The sequence below is a fragment of the Mytilus trossulus genome, chromosome 4, assembly GCF_036588685.1.
Source record: "Mytilus trossulus isolate FHL-02 chromosome 4, PNRI_Mtr1.1.1.hap1, whole genome shotgun sequence".
NCBI lineage: Eukaryota > Metazoa > Mollusca > Bivalvia > Mytilida > Mytilidae > Mytilus > Mytilus trossulus.
The window spans coordinates 25084157-25101347 of NC_086376.1; the positions used below are offsets into that span (position 1 = coordinate 25084157).

The 17191-nt window shown below is 32.6% G+C and overlaps 1 protein-coding gene across 1 annotated transcript; it reads left to right on the top strand.

Moving 5' to 3' along the window:
- Nucleotides 1-17191, top strand: LOC134716520 (organic cation transporter protein-like). Its single transcript, XM_063579529.1, has 10 exons — nt 1-128; nt 897-1111; nt 4317-4547; nt 6214-6416; nt 7659-7907; nt 8240-8374; nt 10949-11034; nt 11972-12092; nt 15286-15358; nt 17030-17191. Exons 2-10 carry the CDS (start codon nt 1058-1060, stop codon nt 17189-17191), a joined length of 1314 nt encoding a protein of 437 aa, XP_063435599.1. The 5' UTR covers nt 1-128; nt 897-1057.

Sequence of the window (17191 nt, forward strand, 5' to 3'; positions counted from 1 at the left end):
TATCGATGTAGATACTATTTGGAAGAAGTTAGGGCCACTTAAACGTTATAGTGCGTTACAACTATTTTACTTATTTTTTGTTTGCTTCCAAGTGACAGGTTATTCGCTGATAGAATATGTTTTTGTTGGTATGTATGTCTACGAAGCATATAAGATATAACGATTTTTACCATGCATGTTATTTAAACATATTGGCATGCGCTGGACTTATGGTTGGTGCTATAAGTTGCAATTATTATATAAAACAGCATTTAACTCCACATGTCTGCGAAAGTGTGTTGATGCGTTTAATTCGCGTGTATATGTTAAATCTGCAAATATACGAAAGCATCTTTTTCTTCTCGCCGGGATTCGAACTCATGCTTTTGTGATATCAAGATAACAGCGTTAATTAATTAAGTGTTACCTTGAAAACAAATTTCCTCGTCAGTAGAATCTAGAGTTGTAACACAGTACATGATATATTAAGCATGAAGATGGCATTTATTGCAGGTTACCTTATTTATTTATTATATATGATTTGTGAAATACTTAAGTGTTATACGTTTTTTGTGTCTGTGGTGTAGGACAAGTTTTTAGCCATGGCGTTGTCAGTTTGTTCTAGATTTATGAGTTTGACTGTCCCTTTGGTATCTTTCGTCCCTCTTTTAAAGAGTATACTGATTGTCCTATCGTGTTTCTTCATGTTCAAAGTAATGTTTGCAATTGTCAAGTGACTGTCAAATGCAAATTGTTTCGTTTGTAGAGTAAACTGTCTGGAGGGATAATTAATTTTTAGAAGATAACTAGAGGCCATGTTCATTTGTTAATCCACACAGACACTAAAAAATGCTTTTACAACTTTCGTATCTTTTTTATGGAAACAACATGAATGAGTTTTAGAAATTATTTTGAAGGATACGGACCGCCATATAAATGCGCACCTCTAACGAACCAGACAGATTTGTATAGATACGGAATATTAAATAATATCAACGCGTCAAGAATCACTTACGACGAATGCAATATCGAGATTCAGGGTAATACATCTAATATAACATCTGGTACCTACAAACTGATGTGTCCAGAAGGTTACCAGTATGACAGTAAACAGGAAACAATAGTCACGGAGGTTTGTTTGTCTTATTGAAAAAAAAACTTTGCATACTGCATGAATATTTCTCATTTCTGTTTCCCTCATGAAGATCTTAAAATCCTTTTTATTTAATATATATATAAGTATTAAGGAATAGGAATCTTAGACTAGTTTAATTTTAATTTAAAACATGTACATATACTTGTAGAATTTTCTTACTAAGTTATACAATTTACCCGCAATAAGATGTTTTACAGTACAAAACTAATTGACGTTATAGGTAATTTTGAAAATGATAGTGTCTGTTGTTCAGTTCATCCTTTGTTTAATGATAGAAAGGTCGATGTTAACCAAAGTTAAGTAATAATATTTACGTGGCATCAACCAAATTCTTTCACCTTGAATTGGATATTGGTTATGGTAAAGTTTGTATTCCTTTATTATAATTTATATTCAGGATTGCAGTACTTATTAGATATACATGTACATTAGATGACTTATTAAGATGGGATATAGTTACCGATACTGTTGTCAGGTCATTAAAAATTGCATATTTTAGCGTTAATATTGATTCACTTATAGGGTCTTTGCATCGGAACTAAACACATTTATTCAAAAACAGTTGTTGGCATGACACGGGTTATGTTCTTCGCATATATGTTATGATGGTATGATACTAAACCGCAAACGGGAAGGATTGTGCCAGATATTCATATGATGAAATCATAATCTTTCAATCAGTTTAATTGAAGTCTGGAGCTGGCATGTCAGTTAACTGCTAGTAGTCTCTTGTTATTTATGTATAATTGTCATTTTGTTTATTTTCTTCTGACATCAGACTCGGACATCTCTTGAATTGAATTTTAAATGTACGTATTGTTATGCGTTTACTTTTCTACATTGGCTAGAGGTATAGGGGAGGGTTGAGATCTCATAATCATGTTTAACCCCGCCGCATTTTTGCGCCAGTCAGGAGCCTCTGGTCTTTGTTAGTCTTGTATTATTTTAATTTTAGTTTCTTGTGTACAATTTGGAAATTAGTATGGCGTTCATTATCACTGAACTAGTATATATTTGTTTAGGGGCCAGCTGAAGGACACCTCCGGGTGCGGGAATTACTCGTTACATTGAAGACTTGTTGGTGACCTTCCGCTGTTGTTTTTTTCTATGGTCGGGTCGTTGTCTCTTTGATACATTCCCCATTTCCATTCTCCATTTTATAATTCAATTATTTTACCGAGTGATCGACATGCTAAATACAAGAAATTAATTAACAGATGCAATAAGCATGAATGTTTTAAATCCTTAAAATATAAAAAAAAAATCAATTACAATTAAGCATGTTTAAATCAATTTGAGAGTTTAGTTATATTGATCTGTTATATACATCTAATTATCTTTGCCAACATCTTAATATTAGTCAAATCGTACGCGTACGGTCGAAATATTCATACGGTCTAGAACACATATATCACATAGATTGGACAGTACGTTCAAATTTAATATGACATAGGGGTAAATTATAGAAATTGTAGTAGACTCAAACCTTTTTAAATGAAAATTAATAAGCATTACTCAATTGTGCATACATTTACTTGAAGTTCGTATGGTGAAAATATAAAACAGTTATTAAGAAATTATGAACAACAGCACTTTATGATCGTACTGAACAAACCTGTCCAATGTTGAGGTTCACATATAGATATAAAGAGTTGGCTAACATACGTAGTACTAAATGAAGTTAAAGAAGAAACATGTATTGTTGTACAAGTTTATATTTATATTGTATTGAATAAAGCATGTTCCTTTATGCCCGCGTCACACTGTCCCGATTTTTACGACGTTATGGAATTTTTTTTAATCGGGACTGATCGTATCGAGATCGGGCTATTCGTAGATCCATCTTTAACCATCGTAGAACCATCGGCCACTTTTTCTAGCCTTCGGGGACAACTTCGGGAAGGGTTCTAATTTTTTTAACATGTTAAAAAATCCCCGAAAGTGCGTCCGATGTTGAGGGTTCGTATTAAGTTCGTATCACCATCCTCACCTTCGTAATGTCACCGGGAATGCATCGTTGGACATCGTCTTGCATTCGTGTTGTCATCGTTTCCATCGGACAGTTTTGACATTACGATGTCTACACGAATGAATCACGAAGCTACCCGAAGGTCTTACGATGCCAACACGACTTCGTGAAGACCTCGTTATCCCGTCGTGTTGCCAACGAATAAAAGTACGAAGGCGACAAGATGGAACTACGACGGCAATAAATCCAGCTAAATGTAAGTTAATTTTCGCGCTAAAATACATTTAAAGTGCCATGCGCGATATGCACTGGTCAGTCTAATACGACAATTAAGACGTTCACAATTGCAAAACAAGGAGCTCATATATGATTCTATGAGAACAAGGAAAGCGACAGTGTTGTTTCTATTAATTCAAATGGAACAAGAAGAGCAGCTATTACAGGCTCAGGATTTACTTTTACAAGTAAAATATTATTTTTTGTCATTTTTTCATATCAAGTAACATAATGAAAATCATAAACGCGCCTCGTACACCAACACTACAGGTACACGTATATAGGGAAACCAACTTTTCTTCATTATTCTGATTTTTTATGTACCGACTGAGTTGTTCTCTCACGAATGTTTACTTCATGACCATTTTGTTTTCTTTATGTCATATTTTGCCGCATTTGTTGCTTTCCCCACATCCTTCCCTTTGTCTATATTATTATGATATTCTCCTGGAAAGAGCTCTTTTTGAATAAAAGGGATCAACGAACCCATTACTTACTTTTAAGATAGATCAGTAAACATGGGCATAATTATGGATGATTATTCAGACTAGTGCATCGTAAGCTGTACACGACGTCTTTTAGACATCGTATGGCCATCGCGCCATCATCGTAATCCATCGTGTAGCCTTCGTAATACATCGTGTAGCCTTCGTGACCCATCGTGTAGGCTTCGGCTGAGATATGAAGCTTAAATACCCGTCTTCGGTTAACCTTCGTACGTCCATCTTTTGCTATCGTATATAATTTCGGCACCATCGTATAGACTTCGATATTCATCGTACTTGCTTCGGTCACTTTTTGGTATTTTAACGAGATCGGGACCAACTTCGTACGAACTTACAATTTTCGCATTCGGGTGTCCATCGTATATAAAAATCGGGACAGTGTGACGCGGGCATTAGAAAAATTCCCTTATATACAAGGATTTTTTTTCAGTGGGACCTAGTTTGTAGCCGTTCTGGACTCGGACCAATGACACAAATGTTCGTAACTATAGGCCAAGGGGTTGGCGCTTTGTTGTTTCCCCCTATATCAGATCGTTATGGCAGGAAACCAGTGTTGACATTCAGTCTAGTCATGTGCACACTAACATCCGTTGCTGCTGGCTTTGCACCTGGTTATATCATATACAGTATCCTTAGATTTGCCTTTGGGGCGGTACAGCAGGTATACGTTTGACTAAATTGACTAATATGAATACACACACAAATATATACCGAAATGTTTAAATCAATTAATTTATACAGTATCCTTAGATTTGCCAACATCTTAATATTAGTCAAATCGTACGCGTATACCTTATAATTGCATTTTTTAGCTATGATCATGAAAACACGAATTTTATAATTGTTTATTTAATTCACCTGTGCACTTTACTGTGGGGCCACGTGTTATCATGAATGAAAAGTTTTATTGAGTAATGCAATTGTTGAAGGAATAACAAGCAGTGGCGTAGCTGGTCAATTTTACGTGTACGCCCGAACCTTGGCGAGGGATAAGAGGGGATTCAACCGCTCAATGTTAAATGTTTAGAGAAAACGTCCAAACCAATATTACTTTTAAATAAGTTTAAAGGGTGCCGTGATAGACTGGTTCGCCTGTCTAGATCAATGTGCATATTACATATTTCATATATCAACAATATTTATAGAACAAAGTGATTATATATAGCGGGATCCCAGTCTAGGTGCCGTGAGTGAGCATACAATCGACAAAAGCACCTTTTATATAATGAACACGAAAACAAAATATTTCTAAGAGGAGCAATATAAAAAAAATCTGGAACACCAGGATTTCTTCCCACAAAAAAGTGAATCAATTTATCATTCCTTTAAACGGATTTAAAAAAAAATCGAAAAAATTCTTTTGATATTTTCTTCTTGATCTGGAATATTTCACGACAATCTATGAAGGTTTTATAAATTGAGTAATGTAAAACAATTAATTGCGTACAGAAAAAGTCCGTCTATCTGTCTATCAGAAAAGAACAGAAAAATGAACGAAAAGAAATGCTTTCAAAATTTTAGCTTTAGACATAAGTCATAGAAAAAGGTTCTCAGGTCGCATTTTCATTAAATTCGATGGAGGTTCGACAAGTAATTGAGTAATTGAGAAATAACAAAATGTAAGCCCAAATTGTGACCACTTATTAATTGCAGAAAGAAATACATTTTTCCTTAAAATGCGAGAAAATACAGATATGATTGAATTATATATTATATTGCTCTGAATACTCTTTTGATCATAAACAGTTTCTGTCCAACTTTCGTAAAATTTCACGGAGAGTCATTCAAAAGACTTTATCCACATTCGGAACCTAAAAATTGACGCCGCTTTGTCTCGCTTTTTGGACATAAATCACAGGCTCAACAAAAAAAACCAAACAACATATAGATTTTGAGCAGATAATGAATTTCTTTAAATAGAAGAAAAGTACGTAGAAATATATGAAATGATCTATTTGAGTAAATTTAGTCCAGCTTTACATTCAAAATTACAATCCATTGAAAACAGAAGCACAAGGATGATGTGCTTTTGACCAGTTTTTCTTATTCTATGTCGATTATTTTTTTTTATTTTCAAAATTTAAGTGTACGCCCGGGCGTTTTGACGTAAACGTAGCTACGCGCATGACAAGTGATGTGCATCAGAATAAAGTATTACAATGAAACATACATCGAATGTAATAATTCAAAATTAACAACACTTTTGTGTTTAAAATGATTTTACCTGATAAATAAGTAGAAATTCTGGTTTATTCTATGTAAACTGTTTTCTTATCATTTAAGATTTGAGTTATCAAACCGTAATAGTAATAGTATTTACATTTCAGGGTTTCATATTGACTGCTCAAGTGTACATAACGGAATTATTTCCCAAAGAACAAAGAGGTACAGTGTCTGGTTGTGGAGGTCTCGGATGGTCATTCACGATGGTCCTTCTATCATTATGGGGGTATCTGATGAGGAATACTTCTTGGAGATACATACACCTCTTTTTAGGCTTATTTGGTGTACCTTGTCTTTTCACTTACTGGTAAATAGTTATTTCGACTAATTTATTCCTAAAAGACATTTGGTAGACCAATCATGTAACACTTATCTCTGTGTCGATAGCATGTTTATATAATGTATTGTCTTATCTTTTAACATTCTAAAAGCGTGTGTAAGTTAAGAAAAGTTAAACAGGAACAGTCTAAAAACAAACTGAATACAACAACAAAAATAGTACATATAGTCAATACTTGTGCATAAAAAGTAAAATCACAAAAAAAAAACTGAACTCCGAGGAAAGTCCTTAATAAAATGGCAAAATCAAAAGCTTAAACACATTTAACTAATGAACAACAATTGTAATATTCTTGACTTGGTACAGACATTTTTGTGTGTAGAAAATGGTGGACTGAACCTGGGGAACCTGATGCTTTTTGTTATCTATTAATCATGCTTTTCTTTGTTTAATATGTTCTCCTTTTTATTTGTATTGTAGTCCTGTAATATTATGTTGTCATTTCAATGTTATATTTAACTTTGCCTTTAAAGTGCGAGGTTTGGCATGCCATAAAACCAGGTTCAACCCACCACTTTTATTCCACTTTAAAAGTGTCCTGTACCAAGTCAGGAAGATGGACATTGTTATAATATTGTTCGTTTCTGTGTGTGTTGCATTTTAACGTTGAGTCGTTTGTGTTTTCTCTTATTTTTTAAGATATTGAGATAAGACGTGGCACGGTACTTGTCTATCCCAAATTCATGTATTTGGTTTTGATGTTATATTTGTTATTCTCGTGGTGTTTTGTCTGTTGCTTGGTCCGTTCGGTGTTGTGTCGTTGTTCTCCTCTTATATTTAATGCGTTTCCCTCGGTTTTGGTTTGTTACCCCGATTTTGTTTTTTGTCCATGGATTTATGAGTTTTGGAACAACGGTATACTACTGTTGCCTTTAGTTATAGCTAGCATAACCTCTCACTTGTAAGAGACGAATACGAAAAACACAATGCATACATATTTTTAGATGCACTCTTTGTATAAGTTCAACATATTTAGGATGGATTGTCTTCTTAGTACCATCAAGCGTTACCTTATCAAACTTTATAAATGTAAACAAGTAAAATACACAATGACAGAAAAGTATAACTGATCGAACTTTATAATTGTAAAAAGTAAAATACACAATACGTAGTTTTAAAAATGCTGTTTAAATGTGGCAGAATAGTATAGCAGCTGAAAGTGGATGCTTACTGGAAAATTATTAATAAACACATTTTATCCCATTCTAGGATAGTAGATGAGTCGTTGCGATGGCTGATTGCAAACAAACGAGCAGACGAAGCAAAGACACTTGTACAGAAAATAGCAAAGTTCAATAGGGTCGACTTTAATGATATTCTGCCACCGTTACAGAAAGATAGTGACATTGATCCCCATCTTATGCATCAAAATCACAAGGAAGAAAAACGAGAAAACATACTAACTATAGCCAGACATAAAATCCTACTGAAGACAGCATTCATAATGGCTTTCACATGGTATGTTCATATATGCATGACATGTATTAGGTTTTTGTTTAGTATTTATAAGCGTATTTAATGCCGTTGCTATTATAAATTAAGTAATTAAAAGGCATTGGTTAACGAAATATTGTATATAAAGACAAAATTGGAATTTGTTTTAAATTATAATAGTCAGAGTTAGTATATAAAAAATATTAACAAACATATAGAAAAGAAAGTTTTATTTGAAACATGGATTTTAAAAAAAACTTGTTTCTGCACATATATATTAAGAAATCAAACGGACTATAAACTAAATGTGACAATTCTATCTATTTCTATCTTTAAAATAACGATTCTTTTTGTAGGATGACCAATGCTATGACGTTTTTTGGATTAACTTTGAATTCTGCCAAACTGGCTGGGAATAGATTCTTAAATCTGTTTTTATATCAAGTTGTAGAAATTTTTGCAATGATGATGTTTCTGTTCATCATCAACAGGTACCCGAAAATATTTTATTAATAATATAAAATCAGTAATCATATAATAAGTATATTTAAATTAACACACCTGTTATCATTTGATTACATTCAAAAGAACACACCAGTAATCATGTAAGTGCATAAAAAATAACACCCCTGCAGTCATTTGACGACATTTAAAATAACACACAAGTAATTATGTTTACTTAGTACATTTTAAAAAAATACAACACCAGTAATTATGTAAGTACACTTAAAATAACACACAGGTAATCATGTGAGTACATTTCTGATAAAACACCAGTAATCATGTAAGTACACTTAAAATAACACACCAGTTAACATGTTAGTACATTAAAATAACACACCAGTTATCATGTCAGTACATTAAAAATAACACAAAAGTAATCATGTAAGTGCACCTTAAATAACACCCCTGCAGTCATTTGAGAACATTAAAAATAACACACAAGCTTAAGTAATCATGTGACTAACTTTAAAACCAGAAACCAGAAATCATTGAAGTACATTTAAAACAAGACATCAGAAATTATGTTAATAGATATAGGAAGATGTGGTGTGAGTGCCAATGAGACAACTCTCCACCCAAATAACTGTTAAGTACATTTAAAACAACACATCATAAATTATTTTAAGTAAATTTAAAACAACATATCAGAAATTATGTTAAGTACATTTAAAACAATACACCTGCAATAATGTGAGTACATTTAAAATAACACATTAGCAATGGCTTTTAATTGGAAGAGATACGAATTGTTTTTTAGCCCCACATACGATAGTAGAGGGGCATTATGTTTTCTGGTCTGTGCGTGCGTCTGTGTCCATTCGTTTGTCCGTCCGTCTGTCCTTCCGTTCGTCCGTTCGCCCCGCTTCATGTAAAAGTTTTTGGTCAAGTTAGTTTTTGATGAAGTTGAAGTCCAATCAATTTGAAACTCAGTACACATGTGCCCTATGATATGATCTTTCTAATCTAAGTGCCAAATTAGTTTTTTTTATCCCAATTTCACGGTTCATAGAAAATGATAGTTTAAATTACAGGTTAAAGTTTTTAGTCAAGGTAGTTTCTGATGAAGTTGAAGTCCAAAAAACTTGAAGCTTAGTATACATTATCGGGCGATATCTTTTTGCGCCAAAAAGTAACTCATTTGCGCCACAACTCAATTGCGCCAATACTTCTTTTGCGCCACCTAATTTTCAAAACTATAGGTGTCATTTGCGCCAATAAAATAATGATCTAATTGCGACAATTCTATTTATTTTCATTTATATATAACAACTTAATGTTTGACTTAAAATTCCTCTGATATTGTACACAGAAATTTTAATTTAGCCTCGTATCCTAATAATCCCGCTTTGTGGATCGTTACACAATACAAAGTCATCATCTTTGTTTGTAACTAACAACACCAATATCATCTAATATTCTGTGAAACTCTGCTTGATTTTTAGGTTGAGCCGGATGCAGTTTTCTTCTTTCTATATACATTGACTGACGCACTTGTTTAAATCTTTCTTTACTAAATTTTCTTCTTCAATTTTGAAGAGCTCTGAATTTATTATTTTTGAAGGTCGCTCTGACAACATATCAACTTATGTTTTGGTGAATTTTCTTTAATTTGATGAGTGTTAAGTTAATTCTTAAGAGGAAAGGTTAATTAAATGTATGATATGGGTAAAAAATATTTACAGGTAAATGTGGCGCAATTTCATTTCATTTATTGGCGCAATTAATACCATCAAAATCCCCAAAATAAAAGAGAGTGGCGCAATTAATACCTTTTCAAAACTGCAATTGGCGCAAATTCTGCCCACATTATCCCCATGATATGATCTTTCTAATTTATTAACCAAATTAAGAGTTTTTACCCCCATTTCACGGTCCATTAACATAGAAAATGATAGTGCGAGTGGGGCATCTGTGTACTATGGACACATTCTTGTTTAAAATTATTGAGATAATGATCCCCAATTACTAAATTGACAACTTAATGGCAAGTACAAATACTACTACTAGATAAGGTTGGGTTTTTTCGGTACGTTGGATTCTTTCGCAAACATTTTTAATCAAAACATCTTTAAATTATCGGGCAATTATCAATATATTGTTACCTCTTCTTGAGTTCTTATTGAATTAACGCCTAATGTAAAATTCCGAAAGTCAACATTTTTTTCTTTTATAAACAGCTATCTGCTGTTGTTTTCGGAAATTTTATTGTGAAGTATAACACATGCTTTTAAAAAGCTTATGATGATTGATGTCACATTTCTTATATATTGTCTTTATTGTATTATTGATCAGAACTGTATATGATTCACCTTATACGGGAATTCCCTTGTATTTATGGGGAATACGTTTATAGGAGAGTATTCTTGTAACATTAACAACATTTACAACAACATAAGATATATATGCTTAAATGAATGATCTCATGAAATGGGTATCATAGGTATAATATTACAGTTAAAAAATCATATTCGATTTCAATAGACAGCAAATGTCACATTCTTTATATAAACTCCTTAAATAAAGATTAATTTAGCGTTATTAATTGTTGGGTTTTTTTTTAGATTAAAACGAAGACATGTCTCAATGTTGTTTCATGGAATAGCTGGTGTTTCACTTGTCTTATCCGCTTTGCTGGGCTCGTTTAAAGGTACTTTTTTATGGACGTTTAAAGTCAGATGAAACGATTCACTGGTTGGTGGTAATAATATATAGAAAATATTGAACCAATGCATGCATATAAACTAAGTTAAGTTTTGTCACTTTATTATTTTTTTTAATTTTTTTTTTATCTCAAATCAATAACGTATACTAAGTAAGAAGAATACAATCGGAGACTGTTGATCAAAAATTTGAGCTGCTTAAACATGTTTTGTTTTTATGTTTACCAAGCATGATCTTGACAAAGCACCAACAAAGAACCATGAAAGAAATAAGTAACATAATGGAGCAATGTTTATTTTATATATATGCCGTACATTTCAATTTGTTTATTTACCTATGTCATAACAGTAAATTTATAGTTCTGATGTTATTTAACGATCTCTTTAAGAATCAGGGAATAATATATTCTTTTTCTTTTACAACGATTTTCCACTCACACTTGCTTTGTACTATTGCCGGATTTCGAATAAATGTATGGCGGTATGTTGGTTAATACATTGCATTCGGAATGATATAGTACAATAACAGTGAGGGCAGACAATAGTTCAATAGCAGTACATTCCTGAAGATTGTCATGAGATGAAGAATTTCCTTTTTAAAGAAATTCTTTTTACAAATTTTATAGTAAAGTAGCCATTTATGTATCAAGAACATATTCATATATTTTGATAAATGCAAGTATCTTATGACTTTTAGAGTTCTTAAAATAACATAACATTTATTCTTATTAAATGAGATAATATATATGCGTATATAATATCTTGTCTTTTTACATTTTGATACTTGCACTGATTGTTGATGCAATAGACATATACACAGGCGAACATTTTTGTTTTTTTTAAAAGCCTAACCATATGTAGTCGTGACGTCTAAAATCATCATTAATTTTGATTTTCGTTTGAATAATAAGTTATTTTTTTTAGGTTTTAGTGATCACTTCACAACGGCTTCGGTCGCTCTAAGCTTTGTAGGCAAATTTGGCATCAGTGCTTCATTTTCTACAATATTTCTGTATACTCCCGAGTTGTTCCCTACCAATCTAAGGTAAGGTACAGTTTTAATGCATTAATACAATGCGGAAATGTATAGAACATGCTGATTGACTATTCGTCGTATTGGGCCAAAACAAAAATCTGTTGGTATTAGATCAACTTTGCATGGAAGAGGACAACCTTAGCCTAAGACCAATTGCCTTATTCGATAAATGCTACGTGTTATGGATATACTATCATTATCTTCATAGTTATTATTATTACAATATTTATATAGCTCATTATCTTATTCATATTGCTCTACTCGCTTAACCTTAATATTATTAATGCAGTTAAAAGAGTAGTTTAACATAAAGCATTAATACAATAAGTATAAATTAGAACATTGAACAGTCATTAACCAGGAGACGACAGAAAATTTAAAACAAATCAGAGTTACCGTCAGTAAATGAAGAAAAATGAAACTACTTAAAGAGTATTCTTAAACAAGGTGTTTCCAATTTTTTCTTAAAAAGTTCGATAGTTCAGACTGAATAAATAATTTCTTGCATATTTTCTTATTGATTTATGACGTCATTTTGTATATAAATTGATAAAATATTTTAGTTTTATTAAAAAACACATTAATATGCATATGCAAATTTGCATATGAGGTATACATTTTCAAACTCATTCGGTATTTAAGAGCTTGCAGATGCTACTCAGACTTTGTAAAATGTCCCCAGTGGCTGGGCAGAAAGTTAATGAATCATGAGTATATTTGTTCTGAAATCCACTTTAAACATTCATATATTTCACATAACATAATTTACGTATTTCATTGAAATTAAGTTGATAGCCACAACGTGCTAAATAAGGTCCATGTTTTATGAAAACATTAATTTTCAAGAAGTAAATTTACTTAGCATTGGAAAAGATTTGGGTATACCTGTTCTCCGGTAGTACATGTGTATTTGATTTGTTTATGAAAAACAGAAACCTGATTTCGGATTGCTTGAAGTGCTTTGTATAAGATATTGTTACTACATTTTGTAAGGGTAGTTCTATTGGTTAAGGTGTTAAGATTTACTCATTTAAACAACATAAAAAATAAAACATAGATATAGGAAGATGTGGTATGAGTGCCAATGAGACAACTCTCAATCCAAGTCACAATTTATAAAAGTAAACCATTATAGGTTAATATATGGTCTTCAACACGAACCCTTGGCTCACATCGAACAGCAAGCTATAAAGGGCCAAAAAAATACTAGTGTAAAACCATTCAAACGAACAAACCAACGGTCTAATCTATATAAAAAACCAGAAACACTTATGAACCACATTAACAGACGACAACCACTAAACATTAGATCCTTGACTTAGGACAGGTGCAAACAATTGCAGTCATATGTGTTTATAACTGCCATATATGTACTGTACAATATATACTACATTTTAATTCAAACGGGAAGGCCATTGATAGAAATGGGTTATAAAAGCATATTGATTGTAGGTTTTTAAATTTGTGCCTTGGCAATCAAAAACTGATAATAACCAAAAAAATTGTCATTTTTTAAAACTTATACACCTAGGCCGTGTTCACACCAAACGCCGTGTAGAGTAAACATGTTTACAATTAGTTTAGTGTAGTGTACACTGGTTTCACATTACATTTGTTCACATCTATACACCTTGTTTAGCTACCTGTACATAAGATTTGTTCCCACTTGTAAACTATATGTCATTTAAATGTTCATTACGTAGAACTGAATTCAAAATTTTTGAATTTTTTTTCTAGCGGTAAGGGAACAACCATTTGACTTCAAAAGGGGGGTAGGGGATGGGAATGGAAATATTCCGATCCCCAATTTGATAAAAAAAAAAATGGTCATACAGATGATAAAAAAAATTATTCTGAATCAAGAGTTTCCCCATAAATTATAGTGTAAAATATTGAAAAAAAAGTATTTGATCACCAGCATCGAAAAAAAAGGAATACAAACGTACACGCGAAAAAAATCTGACTCAGATAAAAAAAAATAACCCTCCCCTATTTTTAAGTGAAGTGGTTGCTACTTTATGAAAGCCATTTTTATAATTTGCAGTAGTTTGAATATACTAGAGATGTCTCGATAACGCTTTAGAAAACGTTAGCTGCAACAGCGTGCTTACAGCCGGAAAAAAAAGGATTGAGATATTAGGGATCACTACATTTTTATCTTTTCTGTTTGTTTCAAATGGTATTTCTTCTCCAAGGAATATTTGGTAAAGGAATAGGGTAACGTTTTTTTAATTTATTTTACGTGTTATTTAACGGATCTGAGATACTAGACAACTTATCATTTACCTCACACTTTTTTTAGTCATGCATTTATGCGTGAATCGTTTTTTGAGTAAAGACCAGTGGCGAATATTTCTGTGTACGTCAAGTCGATTCGGAAAGACCTTTTCAAATGAATTAGACAGCAACTATTTGCTTCATTTTTTGTGGAGGGGGAGGGGGCGTGAGCTATTGATTTTTTTCAGGACAAATTTTGGTGACAAGTCGAAATCAATTTTAGCATTATATATCATGATATATAGTGGCAGCTGAGGGTGAAACAAACAATTTTTTTTAAGGCAAAACACTGGAAACATTTTTTGTTTCCAAAACAAAATCCATAGCTCACCACCCAACCCCCTTGCCTTTATGTTATAAACTCAACTATAATAGCCCCCGCCCGAAAATCAATTGGTTGCTGCCTTATGGGTTCTGCAATGATGATGCTTTGAGTCTTGATTAGGGGTTAATAAAGTACGTTAATTTTTTTTAACAAACAAAAATCTGTAAAATTTAGACAACTAATAATTATCAAAAATATCAATTTTACTCATAAATAGTTTCCTCCTTAAATATATACACGATAAAACGAATGTCCTAAATGCCTAGTTTTGTGTAAACTTAACCTACACAAGGCCTACATTGACTATCGACTGTGTGTAGGTAAAACACGATTTAAACTACATGTAAACATTGAGTTTTATCAATGGGAACGCAAGTGTGTTTAGTTTACGTGTGAGTTACACTAACACAACACCGAATTTAGGTCAATGTGAACACGGCCCTAGTTTATCGAAATTATAAAATTAGAAGAATGAACTGTGACTTATCCATTATAATCCTATTATTGAGGCTTGTATTTTTTTTTAAAGCTCTTACTTGTTTGACCATAAAAAAAATAGCAAGAAATTAAAATACTTTATTTGGTTTTTATATGTTGCAGGAACATCGGTATAGGTATTGCGTCATCAGCAGGAAGAATAGGTGGTCTTTTAGCACCCTTTTCTGCACTGTTGGTAAGATTTTACTCTATAAGTATGTAGGGATGTTTAATGCTAAAACGTAAGGATCCACGAATGTTTATCGTGTGCGTTACGTGGATAAATAGTACGGCCAATAATGTTGATAAAATAATAAAATTTCAATATGCAATAATCATATCTACCGATTCCGTCTCCTAATTTTATACTCCTAAGATGCATAATTCGCAAAGAACCTTCATATATAAAGGCAACAGTACAAATAGTTTACTGCTGTTCTAAAGTCATATATCGATTGAGGGAAAACAAATCAGGGTTGCAAAATAAAACCGAAGGAAACACATCAACTATAAGAGGAAAACACTGAAGTGATATAAAACCTAAAGAAAAGGCATCTTTCAGGGTTATTTTTCCCCTCAGATATATATTTTTGATGTCCTGTCACTCAACATACCATATTTCAAAAACTGCTTACGTCAAATTTTACCGGTAATATTGATATTTAGAATAATATAGAAAAAAGATCAGCTACATATGATCTTTTTCTTAAGACAATTGAATTGCTTCAAACCAGAATAATGACAGTCTTGATGAGTTCAACTTTCCAATCGTGAATTTCCCGTTTCTATACAGTAACATTGATAGTTTGATTGATGTTTAACGACACTGTCAGCTCTATAAGCTTTTCGATTCATAGTATGGGATGCCAAAACGTTCATTTTTAGACGGTTCGCGGTTTGTTATTTTTGTGTTATTAAAATTTGCTGTTACAAAATATTAAAAATTATTATAAATTAAGGAATGTATCTCCCTCACGCAAAGCTCTGATTCCTTTCACGAATTTGGTAATACTTTTTGGACCTTTTGGATTATAGCTCTTCATCTTTTATATATGCTTTGGATTTCAAATATTTTGGCCACGAGCATCACTGAAGTGACATGTATTGTCGAAATGCGCATCTGGTGCAACAAAATTGGTACCGTTGATTTTATTACTACCACTGGGTCGATGCCTCTGCTGGTGGACTATTAGTCCCCGAGGGTATCACCAGCCCAGTAGCCAGTACTTCGGTACTGGCATGAAAATACGGATTTTTTGTGTTATTAAAATTTGCTGTTACAAAATATTAAAAATTATTATAAATTAAGGAATGTATCTCCCTCACGCAAAGCTCTGATTCCTTTCACGAATTTGGTAATACTTTTTGGACCTTTTGGATTATAGCTCTTCATCTTTTATATATGCTTTGGATTTCAAATATTTTGGCCACGAGCATCACTGAAGAGACATGTATTGTCGAAATGCGCATCTGGTGCAACAAAATTGGTACCGTTGATTTTATTGTTAACAAGGATTTGCCTGCTACTTACACAAACACGGATTTATCACAGTTGAGGAAGAAGACTGAAATTGATACTGAATTACGGTCACCATCACGGACTAGTTGACAAATACGATGTGTCGGTGCATCAACTCAAGTGCTTCATGTTTTTGCTGTTTCACATCTCTTCATACCTTATGCAGTTTATGTATTTTATTCTTCTTTAGAGTTGAAGAGATTTGAAAATTGGTCAATTATTGTCCGCTTTAATAAATCATTTCTGTGTCATATTAAAATATGTATACTATTAATTCTCCAAATTTCAACATTTAAATGATCGAAATAAATATTGTCACATTTGTGAAAAAATAAACATTTTTTTTAGACTGACTACGTAGAATGGGGTCCTGGTGTAGTTTTTGGCGGGTGTTGTATTGCTGTAACAGTTCTGCAGCATTTTCTTCCTGAAAGCAGCGGCAGAGAAATGCCACAAACTGTGCATGAACTTAAGGCATGGAAACGTGACAAAACAACTGTTATTCGTTGA